Here is an 18,289-nt window from a genome sequence, read left to right as displayed (position 1 = left end):
CTCTTTAATCAGCGAGTGTGGGGAGGCGGGCCCGAGGTGCGGGCTGTAATGCGATAGCGGCTTCGTTCTGATGCTATTTCATACACGCGCTGCTGCTGCGCTGCTGGAGGACGGAGCGCTCACACTCACCAGACGACTCGGCAGCGAGAGGAGCGAAGGAACAGTGTACTAGCAAAGCCGAGAGCAAGAGACTGTTTTAAAAGCTAAATCGGCTACAAGGGCAGTACTTTAGCCTTTTCTGATAGATATAAGGCTATAGGTTTATTGTTCGATGCCGGAGACGAGTGTTTACGCGCAAAATTATTTTTTAGATACCGATTTCAGCTATTGTGATTTTGACCAAGTAAATGCGCTGGAGGCAGAAACTCAGAATTTCTTGTGACTGGGTTTGAAGGCAAGCTTCATTCAAGATAACGGCTCTCGGAGTGTCAACCTGGTGGAATAGAACGTCATACAACACCTCAATTTGGACCGATAAGACACATTTTATTTTATAGCATTTGAGTCTAATTTATACTGACTGTCTCTTCGGACCTAACTCTCATGTTGGGATTCTGAGAGACTGCGCTCACTAAAATGCCTCTTTGAAATTCGTTTAATAGAAAAAGCGCGATATATATATAACACTGAAAGAAAATCAAAAGAACTGTTAAGAGTTGGAAATCATAAGCACTTTGGTAAGCAGTGGTGGCCACAAACTGCGAGCTCACGGTGGATACGCGTGTTACGCGTGATTGAGGGGACAGTTTTTGGCTTGACACGAGGACTTTGGAGCCCCCACTGCAAGTTATCTAGAAGAACAGAGGGGTGAAACTTCACCCTGAAAAATGGATGTATTAATATGGTTGTGTGGATGTTTATTCGCGCTTTGTTACCCAGTGGTTAATGGTGACGAAGGTAAGTTTTCTTGACTGATAGCTAGCTACCCTTTGCCGCCCAGGAGCGCCTGTTCTCACATATGTGCTATTTGAATGCAAGAGGGACAGGCTTGCTTAAGACAATACTTGAACTGAAGATGTTTTCTATAGTGTAGACACATTTTCCCCCTGAAACAATCATTCTGTTTCCTGACAGTCGGTGTACTATCTAGGGTGGCTACAGCACTGCTTAAAATTGCAAATAACCTAAACATGATAGAAACCTTCTTCGACATAGCCAGTGCTTTAAATCACGTTATCACATTTAGTGCACTGGCAAAGGTCAATTTGCTACCTAAGAGTTGTTGCAGTGATTGTTGAATAATGTGTCCAAGCCCATGTGTTCAGGCGCTTTATCACTGACAGAGGGGTTCGAAGTGCGCGGAGACAGCCCGGGCTACTGTTCGGTTTTAATGGGAAGGGTGTATAGCTCGAGGCGTCATCCTGAGCCCCGTGCTCCGGGGCCGTGATCTCCCACACAAATATAAGAATCCTCGACATACGAAACAAATCATATTTGATCATCTTACATATATTTGATTGCTATAGTTGTACAGAGGGATTTAAAACATTGGTCAATCTTTCTGGTGACAGAAAGTCGTTTTGAATGCTCAACCTAAGCCTCCCCCAGCCTCCAAATCAATGTTTTGATAAGAACGATTGTAGCGTACTTGACATAACATAACACGGGCTAATCTATCAAATGTACCAGATAGCAACGTGAGTATTCTGTGATTAAAACACAACATCTATTTAATCGCCAGATTAACCTGTGATTTCATTAGTGGATTACGTTTGGATTTAATTGGCCTGTCTAGATATAATTATTTAGATTTTCGTTTTTATAATCCAATTGCTTTCACAGACTATTAAAGCAATTAGACTTCGTTTTACAGTGTATTTTGAAATTGTAATATAATTTATTTTTATTGTAAATTGTTCAATACGATCACCTCAGGTCAACATTGGAAGCCTCACTAAATAGGTGATGCCTTAATTAGGCTACTATAAGCCATTATAGAGCGTGGAAGGTACATATTTACATTAGGCCTACTTCTTATAATATCCTACAGAACATTGCAGTAAATCTTTGGACTTTTACCCTGCTGTTAACCACCTTAATGGGATCATCCGCATGAGTATCGCAGGCCAATGCGTAGGCACTCTTATCTTAATGATCTCTATCAACCGAAAAATTGACAGCTGTAGCCGTTTCTTGAAAATCGGTCTGATCAGAATGATGAGATCATTTCCAGTTAAAACGGTTGAGGGAATTTAGCTAGATGTTGTGAAAAAGCCTTGTATATTTATATATGAAAGTTATGACCTGAATCAGTTTAAAACTGGAGACTTGAGTTAGTCTGTGGATCTGCCTGTAGAGCAGGCTGTCGTCCTCTGCGTAGAAGTCTGGCGGAGGGGAAAATACTTTTCTGCGGACACTGTTGACCGGCTGTGAGCCTTTTTCCGCTGAGTGTTGCCTAGTCATTTGTGCTTAAAGTCTTCCACCCGTTTGAGATTTCTGTTTATCTTAGCTTGAGATGACGACACGTAGGCTACATTTGGCGGGCATTTGAGAAAAACAAATTAAATAGGCGTTATGCATCACGACTGAGCGTGTGCGCTGAATGGACTGTAGCCCACAGGGACTAGATGACTAATTGGTGGTCATTAGAATTGAAATCCATTAGAATAATAACAAAATAATGTGTGTAATTAGAATGCTGTAAACTGTCAGAATTGTGCTTTAATGTGAAAAAACCCTCTTATAGTTTTCATTGCATTAGGCTATATTCAAGTTAGACACTAGCCTATATCTTTATTCATTTATGGTTGTACACTTTTGATTAAAGACCTACTGTGTATCCTGTAACTTTTAACCATAGTACCAAGTGGGGTATTATTGTATTTTTTAGGGGTCTGCAGAACTACAGGATCGCCAGTGGTAGACCAGGGCAGACGACAAACGCCTGTGCAGTTTAGCCCGCTGGTCGAATTATCATCCACCTCAGACCATTCTCTCTGAAAGTGAAACAGTATAGCACGGTTGTTCGTGGCAACGCTCTGGCTTGGTTGGGTTAAATAAACACTTAGCTAATTATCCGTTGACACATCTATAGCTATGGAGGTGGGAAACAATTATTGGGTTGTGTTAGTTATTGTAATTAAAGCAGCAGTGTAGTTCTTGTTGACAACGGGTATGTCCTGTTTACTCGCTGACTGTTTCAAGTTTTCCCAAACAACCTGTGTGCGTGCCGTTTGTGTCTGTAGTGAAGGGCAACAGGCTGCTTTGTTCATGCTGAATTGTTGTCTTGCTTTGTTTTCGAGACTAATCTAATAGCTAATCTAGCCCTCCTTTATTACCCATTCTGTTTCTTTTAACACCTGACTTTGGAGGCGTTTTTCTTCGTCTCCATTACAAGAGCTCCTTTTCCTTGCCATGCCTCTTGTTCAATGGTGTGAAATCTATTTAATATTTCATCCGGCTCCTCCTGGTCATTGGCTAGCCTATAGATCATGCAGCCTATTCTCTGCCTGGACTGGACTTGACTGGTCTAGACAGGGCTGAGTTTGGGCTGGGCTAGACTGGACTTAGTCGGGCTATAGGAAGATAAAGAAGCTTTACTTTTCCATCAGATCATCTTTGACTTTATAGCCACCCCTGTCCTTCTCTCCGTCACTCCATCTCATGTGGTTCTGTTCTGTTTTCCACTGAGTTTTAATGTAAGACACCTGGCCTGGGTCATCACCCCACCTGAGAGAGGGAGAGGCAGAGTTGGGTGTATCTGATGCGAGGCAGATGTGAGTGTTTGGCATGCGCTCTCTCTCTCTCTCTCTCTCTCTCTCTCTCTCTCTCTCTCTCTCTCTCTCTCTCTCTCTCTCTCTCTCTGCCTCTCTCTCTGCCTCTCTGCCTCTCTCTCTCTCTGCCTCTCTCTCTCTCTCTCTCTGTCTCTCTCTGTCTCTCTCTGCCAGAGGCCGTTTAGCTTTAACATAGAGAGTACGATATATCAACTTGTTTAATTTGTTCGATGAGGTGTAACGCTCATCAGAAGCCAGCGTGGCCTGCTACGACAGATGCTGACAGAGGAACTGTCTAAGGATGTAAAAACTGTGTCTGGGATGAAAGCCGAATACAGTTAGGTGTAGTTCGTCCCAAAAAGTTTTCGTAACTAATCTTGTGATTAAAGCAAACATTGTGAAACGCGTTAGAGCAGCCTCGTTTCTAACAAGCATCTCCCTCTAGGAAAGTTTAGAGAAACATTTAATGGTGTCAGAGAGAGTTAGCTCCATTAGGAGCAAAATCATCTCCTCGCGCTGAGGGAGAATGAAAGTGTAAACCTTGCAAAACAAGGTCAGTACATATTTGCATTCAGGCCAACAAACAAGAAACTTGTTTAATCTTGCGGGATAGAGACTCGGGTGAAAACTGCTGAAACAAACGTTGCTATCTGGATGATATTCAGATGATGGCAGAGAGCAGTATAAATAATGCAGGCCACGTTCTCATCCCCCACCACGCTGCTTAGCAGCATTTACCATCGGCTTATGGAGAGGTGTGTGTGTGTGTGTGTGTGTGTGCGCACAGACTCACTCCTGAAGTGTTTGTGTGCTGCTGTATGCTGGGACTGCTGGGACACACACATAAAAACACACACACAAACACGCTCGTACCTGTGTTCTCTTTAACTGGGTTCTTACCCTATGTCACTGACTCTCTCGATCAGTCTCTCGCTCGGTTATCTAGCTGTTTTCTCTCCCGCTCTCTCCATCTCTCTCTCTCCTCCTCTCTCTCTCTCTCTCTCTCTCCTCTCTCTCTCTTCTCTCTCTCTCTCTCTCTCTCTCTCTCTCTCTCTCTCTCTCTCTCTCTCTCTCTCTCTCTCTCTCTCTCTCTCTCCCCCAACCACCGTCTCACTCCCCTCATGTGGCAACGTCAACTAGAGATTGTCAACTCAGCAGAAATCCTTTACGGGTAGAAACGAGGAACAATCTGTTACTGTAATTCTCAAGCAAGCACCATGAAAGGGTAGGGTTAAACATCGTCCCTGGAGGGTGCAGCATCTCTCTCAGCGGATGTGTTTTTCTCATACACAAACACACACAAGCAGCTTCCGCTTGCGTCCCCACTCCCTCTTTCTCTGTGTGTGTGTGTGTGTGTGTGAGTGCGCGTGTGTTTGTGTAGTCTGCTCCTGTATAATGTGTGTTGTTGGTATTAGCATGTGGCAGTGTGGAGATGGATAGACTCTTGAAACGGCAGCCACATAATAATTCATGAGACCACCTCTCCTGATGTGTTGCTGTGCTCTGCTGTCTCTCCAGCAGACAGATAGACACACAGTCATGTAGACAGACCGGCAGGCAGGCAGTTTCACCACCTCAGAGCTCCCAAGCAGCAACAAGCCCTCCTCCTGTTCGGGTGAACCTGCATGGATCAGCCTGCACCAGGAGGTCAAGGAGCACAGGTTCTCCCTCTGTAGAGAGTAGTCAGGATTCAGGAAGTCTCCTCCTCTCCGCTCTCGCCCCATCCCGGAGGGACTGGGCCTGGAGGGCCTGGGTCAGGGTCTACTCCAACACAGACTATAACTCTCTGGATGCTCTCCACACAGCTTCACCCCTGGGGCACCAAGTGTGCTGTGTGTTTGTCTGCTTGTGTCTATACGTGTACCTGTCTGTTTGTGTCTACATGCGTGTGTGTAGGTGAGTCAGTGTGTGTCTGTACGTGTATCTGTGTGTGTGTGTGTGTGTCAGAGTGTCTCTGCATACTTGAGCCTGAATCAGCTTAGGGGCAGCCGGGAGAGAGGAAAGAGAGTCTGCGTATCAAATGCCATGCTACACAAAGCGTGTCTTTTAAGATATAATGGCTTTGGAAATGTCATCACTTGAAAGTCTATTACGGTTTTGAAGCGCCTGGTCGTCTTCTCTCCTGCAGTATTTGACTCGTGCTCATTTTAAAGGACAGGGGCCACGTCTCAGCGGCGCCTGCTGCAGCGGCTCAGCCCGTGGTTACGGAGCATGCTCAGTCCAAACTAGGTGACACAAGTGAATATGACAGAGCGAGGGAAAGGAGAGAAAGAGGTCAGAGAGAGTGAGTGACAGCGGGGAGAAGGAGAATGAGAGAGGGGACACGGAGAGAGAGAGAGAGAGGCATAGACAGATGAGCTCTAATTGTTCACAGACTCAGAGGTGGAAACCAGCCACAGACCCCAAACTGTCAATCAACAACCTCACTTCCTCTGAAGCCCTTCCCAGCATCCCCCTTTCTGATCCTCAAGGAGTGGGACTGAATCTGGAACCACACCAACACTGCATGCGTATGTGTGCGCGCATATGTGTGTGTGAGAACAGTATGTCTGAATTAGGACCGTGCGTGTGTTTTGTTTTGGGTTTTCTCTGTATTTGTTTGAGAGACGGTGTGTGGGAGTCTTGTCAGGGAGCGTGTTTATGTGTTGGTGTTCTCATGCGTCTGCTGTCGCAGAAGTGGTTTACAGTAACAAGTTCCATCTATTTTTAGGAGCTAACATGCTCCATTCTCCTTTGGCTGTGCCTTGGCTGGGCTCGCTTCTACACGGGTTCTACTGTACTTACCACGAGTGCGCTACTGTAGTGCACTACTGCTGGTGCGGTGGCAGTACAGCACAGTCATTTCGGGAAGCTGCTCTCTACATACAGAACTTCTGCTTCTGCCACAATAGACTGTCAAGTATCACTGGACAGTTATGGATCAAGTACTGTATGCTGCATCAGTGTTTAACAGCACATGATGTTCTGCTGTGTGTGTGTGTGTGTGTGACACATTGTGTAATTAAAGAGTGAGAAGTATATCCATTGTGGCAGTGTTGTCATGTGAAGGCCTTATTCAGTGAGTGTTTATGATAAATAGACAGAGGAGAGGCCATGCTTTATTCCCGAGTCTCTCGGGTCAGAATGGACACTTTGTGTCCCTTCCATCATCCACAGCATTGAGCTGACCCCTGACCCCTGACCATTAACCCTCACACACACAGCCTGTCTGTCTGACACTTCCTGTCTCCATTGCCAGGAAAGAGTGAATCTGCTGATCTCACCCTGGTCTGGGGTCAGTTTGGTGTTCTCCTTTCAGTAGTTAAAGGGAGTATTTGCGGGGGGGTCAGTTGACTCTGTGTATGAGTCCTCAGTTAAGGAGATACGATCAGACAATGTGTCCTAATGTTTACTAGCTTGTCTGGAACACAAGCACACCCAGGAGAATACAGGCTAACCTACAGGCTGGGGCATAGAAGTGTTTAGGAAAGGTAAGCTGTTCCCAGATCGATGTTTACTGGAAGGTTGTTTCACATCTCGAACATAAACAATATGTTCTCTTTAAAAGGACAGGACAGTTTTTGCCTCATAGTCTTTGGTTGCTTTTACATTAAGTGTTTGAGGCCCGGCAGTAGGCCAGCACCTCAGCATTCCAGGAGTGTGTTTCCATCAGCTGTTAAACTAAAACTCATCTCTCTCGCTCTCTGTCTCGCTCTCTTGCTCTCTCTCTTGCTCTCGCTCTCTCTCGCTCTCACTCTCTCTCTTGCTTTCTCTCGCTCTCGCTCTCTCTCTCCCCCCCCCCCCCCCCTCCTCCCCAGGTGAGCCATGCGGAGGGCACCTGGATGCCAGTGACGCTGGCTACATCACCAGCCCGGGGTACCCTCTGGAGTATCCACCCCACCAGAACTGTCGCTGGATCATCACGGCTCCAGAGCCCTCCCAGCGCATTGTCCTCAACTTCAACCCCCACTTTGAGCTGGAGAAGCTGGAGTGCAGGTAAAGGGGAGGGGCGGGTTATCAAGGGAATGTGGGAAGGAGGGGGGAATTCCATGTTTGTAGAGATATGCACCACATAATCCTCCATGTTGTGGACAGACTTTCTCGGAAGAGTCTGTTCCTGTTGCTTCTAAGCCCCTCCCACTTCCTGTTGCTTCTGCCTCCAAATATCCCATAATTAGCACCTGGACTTCTCTCAGTCCCAGAGCTGTAACTGCTGTAGTAAAAGTCATAGATCAACAACGGCTTCATCAACAGCCATATTTACTGATGTTCCCTAGTCAACCAGTTATGGATGTTTCTCCCCCTGTTGGATAGTAAGAGTAATACAACCAAGTGTCGAACACGACAGAAAACAGAGACAAGACCGACAGACATTCTCAATCTTACAACCTGTCTCTCTCTTTCTCTTTTTTTCTCTTTGCTCCTGTGGTCTATTTGCCACTTACTACCATTTTAGTCTTTATTACTTATTCATAGATTTGTTTCCAAATAGCCACATATTGGTCGGTTTTGACATTCTTTTGTTGGAATCCGACCATTAATATTTCAGCTGCGTGTCGTTCAAATGTTCACTCCTTCCCTGTTCTCTGTCCAAAAAGTGAGAAGACCACAGTTTTCATTTCACTTTCCCTAAATCCTGCTGTCCATTAACTGGACCAGTGCATTTGATGGTGCATGCTGTATTTAGAACTATCCCTCTCTCTCTCTCAATTTCTCTCTTTCTGTCTCTCTGTATCTCTCAGTTCTGCATGGTCGACTAGTGGGGTTTACATCCTTTCAGAAAGGAAACTCCCTGGAGGAAACGGCCTGTTTTGTCAAGTCCATTAGAAAACTCCACGCGAGCAACCTTATTTATTTATCAAGCTGCTGTAGCCACGGCTAGGTTCACAAGGCTCCACATCCTCTCTGCTTCACCATTTACCCAAACAACCAAACCTCCTTGCTACTTAATAAAGTCATATTGTTGATTGACAGCTTTGTCGAAGGTTGATTGACACTTATTGACTTGACAGACGGGCATAGCTGTTCCTGATCCAGGATGTCAAGATGTGTTAACTGGCTTGTTATTGGAGAAGAGGATCTGTTCTCCATGACCTCAGCCCCAGGCTAAATAAAGACTTTGTTAGATTGTGGTTACATTATATGCAGTGTAGGTGGTTGTGGCCTATTAGTGTTGCGTCCTCTTAGCTAGGGTGTACAGTGGCTATTTCTGTCCAGAGAGGCCTAGGTGCAGAGGCTGGGGCCGGGGCTGGGGGGCCTGTTGGGTCAGGTTGAAATTGAGCTGTAGTGTCCGGGGTGGAGCGGGGCTGTCCTGGGGTGACTACTGCCATACGTCCTGGCCTGATCACTGTCAGCCTAGGCCCTGACCCCCCTTCAAACCCCCACATTCCTCCAGACTAACTCTGGTTCCTAGGCTCTCTCCCTCTCTGTGTCTCTATCGGGCTTCTCAGTCTCTCCCGCCCTGTCTGCTGTCGCTCTCCCGGGGATGGCCCACAGGCACGGGCCTGCCTACCAGCAGCCGTGGAGCCCTGGAGCCTCTTCTCCAAGACACAGCATGTCGCTGGCCTGGTCTGGGCCTCTGTGGGCTAGGCTGCTGTGGGACAAACAGAGCAGTGTTCTGTCAGATGTCTTCTCTGGTTGTCTCTGAGAAGACATGGGGAGTGATTGTGTGAGGCCCCAGGCTGTGATCCAGCTTCAAACACACACACACACACACACACACACACACACACACACACACACACAGAGCTGTATCCATGCAAGTGTGTGTTTGTGTGTCCCCTTAATATGTCACCATCCTCACCCATTATGACCACATAATAGGGTCATGTAGGTCATGGCTTATGACTCTTTGCTCTTGGTCCGTCACATGACACAGCACGTATCCTATGTAACGGTCATCAAAAAGTAGAGAGCCCGATCCTGGATACACTGGACAGAGGCCCATCTAATTGATTTAGACATGACACACTACTTACCATGTATGCTGTGTTTCCTGCCCATACTTGGTATGTGTGGTCACATGCTGTGGTACTAAATGCTATAAAGACTGTGTGTGTGTGTGTGTGTGTGTGTGTGTGTGTGTGTGTGTGTGACCCAGAGCCAGCCTGGAGCAGCTTTCATCTGTGTGTCCTGTATCTTCTAGCTGGCCAGCTGTAGGGCTCTCAGCTAAGCGCCATAGTTAATAGATTTAACCTCTAGTGTTTCTAGCTGTCACATGTGATTAGAGCTGCAGAACAGCCTATCAGAGGCCAGCCCCGGGGCCAATGCAGACGGATGTTGACCTGCGTGTCATACACACTGTTTTACATGCAGTAGACGTGCACATGCAGTCAACCATGGTGGCTTGCTGTGGGCCAGTATCTGTGTGACTGAGGTGATTCCAGGAGCAGCTAGCGCGAACTAGCTCTGTGCTTGCCAGGCACCTCTGCAATATTGTCTCGAGAAGAGACGAGGAGCTTGGTGTACTGCGCTGTGGGGCACCTTCACTGGAGATATCTTAGCGGTCAGGAGCCAAGCAGCTTCTGGCGCCTTGTTTGTGTGTGTGTGAGGGCGATAGATTGAGGTAGCTTGTTTGTGTGAGAGGAGGTGGAGTGGAGGGAGGCTATGGAGGTAGGGGAATGCTGGTCCTGCTCTGGAAACGTCCCTCAGCTCAGCTGCTCAAACTGCAGAGTCAGGCTCCACAGGGGGCCGCATGTGGGCTTGGCTCAAATCATCATGACAGCACACACACACACACACCTACTGTAGGAACGCAACCCGCTCTGCGTGTGCCCCGCCTTTTATAGGCCACATTAACATTCAGAGCGCTGGTGAACGTGTTGGCCCGATGCCAAATGCCTCCTGCCCAGCTTATAAATAGATTGATGTTGAATAAATATCATAAGAGCTGGATGATGTATCGTGGTATATCGGTAATGCTATCATCAGAGCAGCATGCCAGAATGACACGGAAAGGAGGGGGGGGGGGGGGGGGGGGTGTTGAGAGGAACAATCTTTTATGTCCTATATTCTTCCTCTTTTCTGCAGTCCTCACCCAACTGTTTCCATTTCTGTCTGTGCTACCTCCCATTTCATGCCGTCTCCTCTTGCTCTCCCTTTATCTTTCTCTCTCCTTCTCCCCCCTTTTCGGTCGCCCTCATTCCCTCCAGCACCCGTCCCTAGTCAGATGTTATCTCGGCACCATATTAATATGAGAGAGGCAGAAAAGTAAGTGCTTCTCATCCCGTCTGTGTTGATACATAGTAAATACAGAGTAGAGCAGAGACCGAGGGAGCGGGGCCAGGAAGAAGAACTATACATTATACAAGTACCATTGTAAGCCACCGTCGTACCATTATCTCTACATTTCCACACAGTCTGAATCAATCATTTAACTGATTCTTCAGGCTGGGGTTACTCAGCAGGCAGATGTCGCTCAGCGGAGCTCTTCTGAGGTCTAAGGCCTTTGTGTTCTGGAGGAGCGTGCAAGTCTGATACATTTACATTTAGTCATTTAGCAGACGCTCTTATCCAGAGCGACTTACAGTAAGTACAGGGACATTCCCCCCGAGGCAAGTAGGGTGAAGTGCCTTGCCCAAGGACACAACGTCAGTTCGCATGACCGGGAATCGAACTGGCAACCTTCGGATTACTAGCCCAATTCCCTCACCGCTCAGCCACCTGACTCCCCTGATAAGTAGACTGAGCTTTGACAAAACCCATGTTTTGCTCTCAGCATAAGATACCCAGCTGTGTTCTAGTGTTGCTTCCTATGCAGTGAGTAGGTAGCCCCCAGTAGGGTCGTCTGAGGGGCTGGCGGTCACCTGTCCAGCAGGACGGTTGCTACCTGGAGTGACATGGCAGAGGTAGGGAGTTGAGTCTTGACAGTAGCCTGAGGGGAGAGAGAGAGAAACATGGAGAGAGTCAGACAGACCGTCATACAAACCGACAGAAAGACAGTTACACAGACCGACCGTCAGTAACACAGACGGTTAGCAAGACGGTTATAGTAACAGACAGACGGTTACACAGACAGTCAGTCAGTCAATCAGAAAGTCAGAGAGAGAGATGCAGCGGGAGGGATGTGGACAGATTAAGGAGGAGGGGGAAAAAAGCGAGAGGGAGCGAGGGTGTTGAATTGACGGAGAGCCTGTGGGCTCAGGCTCTGCTGCTCAGTCCACAGCTGAGAACAGACAGCTGCTGCCCGGATAACTGTGTTAGCATTAGAGCTGGGGCTGACAGTGGCTAGGACCTCTGGCCCTACGCTAGCATCGTACAGTCCTGCCGCCAGAAAGGCGTAGTTGTGTGGGAGTTTCCGTGTGTTGCGGGCTGAATTTTTGGAACGTGTGCGGCGGTGTTTGTGTGGAGCCGGTGTAGCAGAGCGGTGATGATGACGAGGATGATGATGATGATGATATCAGCCTTGCGATAGTCTCTAGAGTAGGCTGCTGTTGATCAATGTCTGTTACTGCTGTAATGAGACATCGATTGGCCTTCTGAGACAGAGCCTGGACACCCTAGTAGGTGTGTAGAGAATATAGATTACACACACTCACAAAAATACACACACACACACACACACACAAACTCTCAGACAAGAGTGCCTAGTTGTTAGAGTACATATTATTATTATTATTGGCTAAGTTGACATGGCTTCATTTGAGATCCTGGCTTGTTGTGACCCTACAGTAACATGAGCTGTCCAGCGGTAATGCTGGAGGAGCAGAGTGGTGGCGGTGAGAGGCTGTGATGGTGCGCTCTGTGTGCAGGCTGCTCTCAGAAGACATGGAAGGGTTCCTGCATGGAAGGACCCATGACTTCCTCATACCTCATGACTGTCAGCGTTTCTGTTTACACCAGAAGGCCACTTCTCACTTTGTGTGTGTGAGTGTGTGTGTGTGTGTGTGTGTGTGTGTGTGTGTGTGTGTGTGTGTGTGTGTGTGTGTGTGTGTGTGTGTGTGTGTGTGTGTGTGTGTGTGTGAGAGTGTGTTTGAGAGCCCTGCCAGAGCAGACCATTCATTCCTGAATGTAAACATCTCAAGTTGAGTATGTGAGTTTTTTGCAAGGACTCTCCCACGGCCATGCTCTGCTGGTTGCCTCTGTTTACTGTGTGTGTGTGTGTGACTTCTCCGTCACCCAAGTTCTGGGTCTGCTAAGGACCCCTGATGATTGAAGTGTATGTGCAGGTGTGAACAAAAAAAATCCCGTCCTGAAAGAGTGAAGGTGTGAAAGGTAATTACCCAGCAGCAGAGGTGATGGGGGAGGTGCACCAGTACACACCCTGGCCCAGTCACGGCAGACACACTCTTAGACAAGCCATCTCCCTCTCACCCCCCCCCCTCCCCAAAACACACACGCACAACTCACACACACAGTCACAAACACACAGTCACACACACATCTATTTACTTTCAGCATGGTGTCGAAGACCGGATTGGATGGAAACAGTTTGCCTCCCACACTGGATGCCTGAACCTCCAACCTGTAACAGTGTTTGATTAGATCGCTGTGATACCGAGGCCTCCATCCCTCCACCCACGTCCCCGCCTCTGCGCTGAGACGCTCATTCCTACATCTACGACTAGATAACTACAGTTTACATGCAGGCAGTGGGTGACTGTGATCCCCGGCCTCCAACTATGGCATGTGTTTGTGTAGGCTAGGCCCTACAAGAGAGGGAGGACAGAATGAGGGGGGGGGGGGGGGGGGGGGGAACAAGACAGAGAGAGATGGTTGGAGAGTGTGTCCCCAAAGCTGTCGTTGTCGCTGTCGTGGCAACGTCAGAACTAATTGGAGAGTGGGTGGAGTCGGAAACCCGTGGGCGAAGCGTAATCCACCCTGAGGCGTCCTGCAGCACTCCTGGGACTACACTACCCAGCAACCCTGACATTTATCTGGACTACAACACCCAAACAACTATATATCTTATATGTATATGTTAGAGAGGAGGGGAGGGGAGGGGAGAGGAGGGACGGGGAGAAGAGGGGAGAGGAGGCAGGCTTGCTCTGAGTGGAGGAGGAAAAGGGGGGAGGGGGAGCCAGGCAGGGGGTTGTGGTGGTGGAGGGCGGGAAGGACACCTGTCTCTGTCTGTCATGGAGGGGGGGTGGGGGGGGGGGGGGGTGGGGGGGCAGTGAATGCAGTGTCAGGTTCCCCTCCTCCCCTCCCTTCCTCCCACTGACACGGTGCCACTAGTTATGTGCCTCAAAGCAGATTGGAGAGAGGGATACGGTGAGAGGAAAGAGAGGGATAAAGAGAGAAGGGAAGCCAGAGAGAGAAACGCACAGTTATAAGGAGGAGAGAGGAGAGAGAGAGGAGAGAGAGAGGAGAGAGAGAGGAGTAGAGAGGAGTAGAGAGGAGAGAGGAGAGAGGGCGGGCAAAAGAAAACAGCGTCACATCTTCATCCTGAGCCGAGCGACATAAAAAAAAAAGAAAGACAAAAAAAGAAGAGAAACACTGGCAAGAGGATAAAAGGATGGGGGGGGGGGTGGCTCAAACTGTGACTGTGTACCCGGGAACATGCAGCCTTGTCACTGGCTCCCCAGCTGACATGCAGCATGATGCTGGGGGGGTTATCTTCTCCCCCTTGTCTGCACCTCTCCAGTCTGTCCTTCACTCTGCACAACACTGCAGCAGTGATTCTACGTTTAATTTGCCCGCTCACGCATGCACTCCTGAACGCTCAAGAGCTCCTTTCTCTCCATTCCGCACCACATTGTCTGTGTCTCTGTATCAGTAGCTGGTGATGGCCTTGAGGGCCCTGCTCATACTGTGGTGTGCAATAGCTTCAATAACGGCCCCTTCATGGGCCTTCAAAGGCAGTACACACACAGCTCTCACACAGCCACGGGCGCCTGATGAACTCAGCCTATGACTGTCAAGCAGGTCACAGAGTCAACCTGCCCAGAGCCTGGAATTCAGATGTTTATTTGGGGATATTTTGTTTGTTTTACCATTCGTAGTAAATTGAGACTGAACTGCTTCGGACCATGTCCCTGCGGTGTAGATAACTGGTTCCAGAGGGGGTTTGGAAGCAGTACCGCTGCAGCAGAACATCTATCGCTCCCTTGGCTCTGAAGGGTCAACTCTCTGGAGGGCAGTGCCCTGACCAGGACCAGGACCTTCTCCAGCTCCCTAACACAGAACTGAAACCATTAAAGGAAAAACTGACCCCCAATCAGCCTTGGGGCAACTTAGTTCTAACGTGTTTTTATGAGGTGCCACTGAAAGAGAACAGACCGTATTAAGACAGCCGTGCTCACAATAGCTCTGTGTAGCACACACACACTTACAGTACAACCCTCCCACACACACACACACACACAAACCCAGACGTACGGCTGAGGGTTTTTTTTGGGAGCAGGCAGGTGTGTTTCATGTTGTTGGTTGCTCAAAAAGCTGACAGGCAGGAATCTTTCAAAGACAGGAGGACAAAAGGAGGAGGAGAGGTCAAGGCAGGGTCAAGGAACAGGAGCAGACACAATTAGACCGCTGCCATGCGTTATCAATAACCTCTACAGACACGAACACAAGGGTTGAAAACAGGACTCGTTCCAGGGACACACTCTGGGGTCAACAGAAAGGAAGTGGGCCTGAACCTCAGTGGTTATTGACCATGTTCACGACGGATGATGACAACCCTCCCAACTAAACCCTCTTGGCTGTGTGTTCCACCCAGGTATGACTTCATCGAGATCCGTGATGGCAACTCGGAGAACGCAGACCTGCTGCTGAAACACTGCAACAACATCGCTCCTGCTCCCATCATCTCCTCCGGCCCGGTCCTCTACATCAAGTTTGTTTCGGACTACGCCCACCAGCTGGCTGGCTTCTCTCTGCGCTACGAGATCTACAAGACAGGTTAGTCTCCCAACCTGTCTTACCTCCAACCTTGAGAAACGTAGTTCGCCTGTGCTCCCGACAAAAGGCGAGAGATTAGATGATCAATCTTGGGATGTGTATGTGTATGTGTGTGTGTGTGTGTTTCTGGGATTGGGTGCTTGTGTGAACATGCCCATGTGTCTATATGTGTGTATGAGTGTGTGTGTTGGGCCTGTGTAGAGGGTTTCCCTCTAGAGGCCCTGGGCTGTAGCGGGGCCAGCCGTGACATCTCTCCTTCACGGGGCTGAGGGACGAGCAGCACGACCAATCAGGATCAAGGAGCGCAGGGAGGAACACAAACGGCCGGCGGCCAGCATCTTCCTCCTGAAAGCATTCCTGGGATGCCTGCTTAATTGAGTCCTGATCTCTGGTCTCTGGGGAACAGGGAAACAGGGGATAGTGCGTGTGTATGCGTGTGTGTGTGTATATTTGTGAGGATGTGTGTGTGTGTATCTGTGAGGATGTGTGTGTGTGTATATTTGTGAGGGTGTGTGTGCGTGTGTGTGTGTATCTGAGAGGATGTGTGTGTGTGTGAGTGTGTCAGAGGGATTGGGGCACTACAGAATCTGAGGTTACTAACACAACACATGCAGTGGTCAGGGCTTGGAGCTGTCTGGGACTGCTGGGACTGAGAAAGTGTGTGTGTGTGTGTGTAGTTTGACAAGACCCACCCGGTGGACATAAAAACAACAGGAGTGTTAGTGTTAACACCCCAGCACTCAGAGCTGGAGGGAGGGGAGCAGGGGAGACAGAGGGAGAAAGTGAGAGGACCTGAGAGACCAGTCCAGTGTAGTAGCGGGGAGTCTCTCTCATTGCGTAGACAAGAAAACACTTTATCAAACCCCAGGAGGGGATGTTTGGGAAGAATTCCCCCAGAGAGGATGGGGTGGCACGGTATTCCCCCAACCCCCGCTGCTAGGATACTGTCCCCCCCCCTCCCCCTCACCCCACCCCTTCTCTCCTACTGGACGACTCTTGCCCTCTCACTGTGCTGACCCGCACCACTGTAACACATGCTAGCCTGTGCTAGCATAGCCCAGCCTACTCCACCAGAGGGACTAGCCAGTTTGGTGCTGTCATGATGACAGTGGTTAGAACATGATAACAGTTGCCATGGCATTAGCTAACAAGATCTCGTTATGCCGGTAGGTGCAACCGAACGTCTGTGTGGGTGGATGTGTGTGTGTCTTTGTCTTTGTGGGTGGGTGGATGTACAGTATACCTGTGTGTGTGTGTTTGAGTGTGTGCGCGTGTGTATGTGTGTGTGTGTGGCAGTCTATCTTTGAGCCAGTGAAAGCTGGAATGTGATGAATATTTATGTCCAAACATGCCACCCCTGTCTCTTCCCAGAGACAGAGAAGGAGAGAGAGAGAGCTAGCAAGAGAGAGACATAGAGAGAGACATAGAGAGAGGGAGACAGAGAGAGGAAGAGAGACAGAGAGGATCCCAGTGTGTGTTTATGTGTGAAGGCATCTTCTGGGCCAATGTGTGAAGAGCATGGAAAGGATGGCTGTCTTCTCTCTGTGATGGTATCTTGGTTAAACACACCGCCCTGAGGCTTGTCCGCCCCAAAAACACTCAGACAGCTGGGAGAAAAGCCCCGTCCAATCCCCTCATCTCCCAGACAGGAAATCAGCATCTGCCCCCGCCTTCCTCCCTGTCACTTTGAGAACCCTTGGATATGTGGCTGGCTTACCTCAGACAGAGAATAGGACGGGGGGGGGGGGATTGGTGTTTTGCTATTAGCATTTCAGTCTTTTTAGTGTGGGTCTAGCCGACCATGAACCCTGTACCTTAACATGGTCCATGCTTCTGTCAGACCTTATTTTCTCTCCCTGGGTTGGTTCCCATGGTGACCTGAGGTATTCAGCGGACTTGACCTCTCCTGAGAATCTGGCAAACTCTGAACCTTCACCTTTTCGGACCTTTCCCATGATGCCCCTGTTGTTTTGGCCTGAGACTGTGAGAGTCCAGTCTGGTCTGGTGTAGCCTAGATCTGGTCAGACTATCCTGAGGGGTTGTAGATTAAGACTGCGTACCCCCCTCCCACAGGGTGGAGAGGGGGTCTGTGTGTACCCTCCTCTCCCCCTTCTACCCCCAGTCTCCCCGCCCTCATTACTGGGCCCCCCCCATGGTCACTAATCAGACAAGACCCCCCACCCATGCCCAGACAGACGCAACAGTGGAGGGTCCATACAGTGCTGTTGCCAGGGTTACAGTAGGAAGACTCCCAGAAGCCCCTGCCCCACCGCTAGGGCTGTAGAGCCAATTACAGCTCACCGTCTAACTGCCCTGCAGCTGTTGTTCTGCCCCACAACTCACACACACACGCGCACACACACACACACACGCACGTCCATTTACTGCATGCGCACGGCCTCACTCTGATATAATTACAAACACACCACCACACACACACACATTCTGAGTCTGGAAGCTATCCTGACAATCATATCGTTAACCGCTCCTGTTGACATTTATACTGATGGCACAGGCTCTGTCCCAGTCTGTCAACCAATCAAATCACAGCGCTACTGTAGCTGTACCGTAGCTTAGATCCCACTGAAGTGGGTCCAGACCTAAACCAACAAACCTGTGTTCCTGTATCGGGTCAAATATGGCTGACTGGATCGTGTAAGGGTTGAAACAAGTTAGACAGTTGGTCTAAATATCCGTCACCTGACCTGTGCTGAAAGGAGAAGGGGCCACGTGGGTGGCGGGATGGAGAGAGCTGTGTA

General features: G+C 49.0%; 1 protein-coding gene across 1 annotated transcript in view; it reads left to right on the top strand.

Annotated features, from left to right (window-relative positions):
- Positions 1 to 603: 603 nt before the first annotated feature.
- The window catches only part of nrp2b (neuropilin 2b), a 60,587-nt gene continuing 42,901 nt past the window's right edge, over positions 604 to 18,289 (top strand). The window contains exons 1-3 of the mRNA XM_067254582.1: positions 604 to 897; positions 7,511 to 7,688; positions 15,349 to 15,530. Coding sequence (XP_067110683.1) covers positions 828 to 897; positions 7,511 to 7,688; positions 15,349 to 15,530 — 430 coding nt within the window. The 5' untranslated portion in view covers positions 604 to 827. The remainder of the gene's footprint in view (positions 898 to 7,510; positions 7,689 to 15,348; positions 15,531 to 18,289) is intronic.

The sequence above is a fragment of the Osmerus mordax genome, chromosome 2 (genome assembly GCF_038355195.1).
Source record: "Osmerus mordax isolate fOsmMor3 chromosome 2, fOsmMor3.pri, whole genome shotgun sequence".
Classification (NCBI taxonomy): Eukaryota; Metazoa; Chordata; class Actinopteri; order Osmeriformes; family Osmeridae; genus Osmerus; species Osmerus mordax.
The sequence above is the reverse complement of the archived record's forward strand: the minus strand, read 5'-3'. Positions and strand labels throughout refer to the sequence as shown.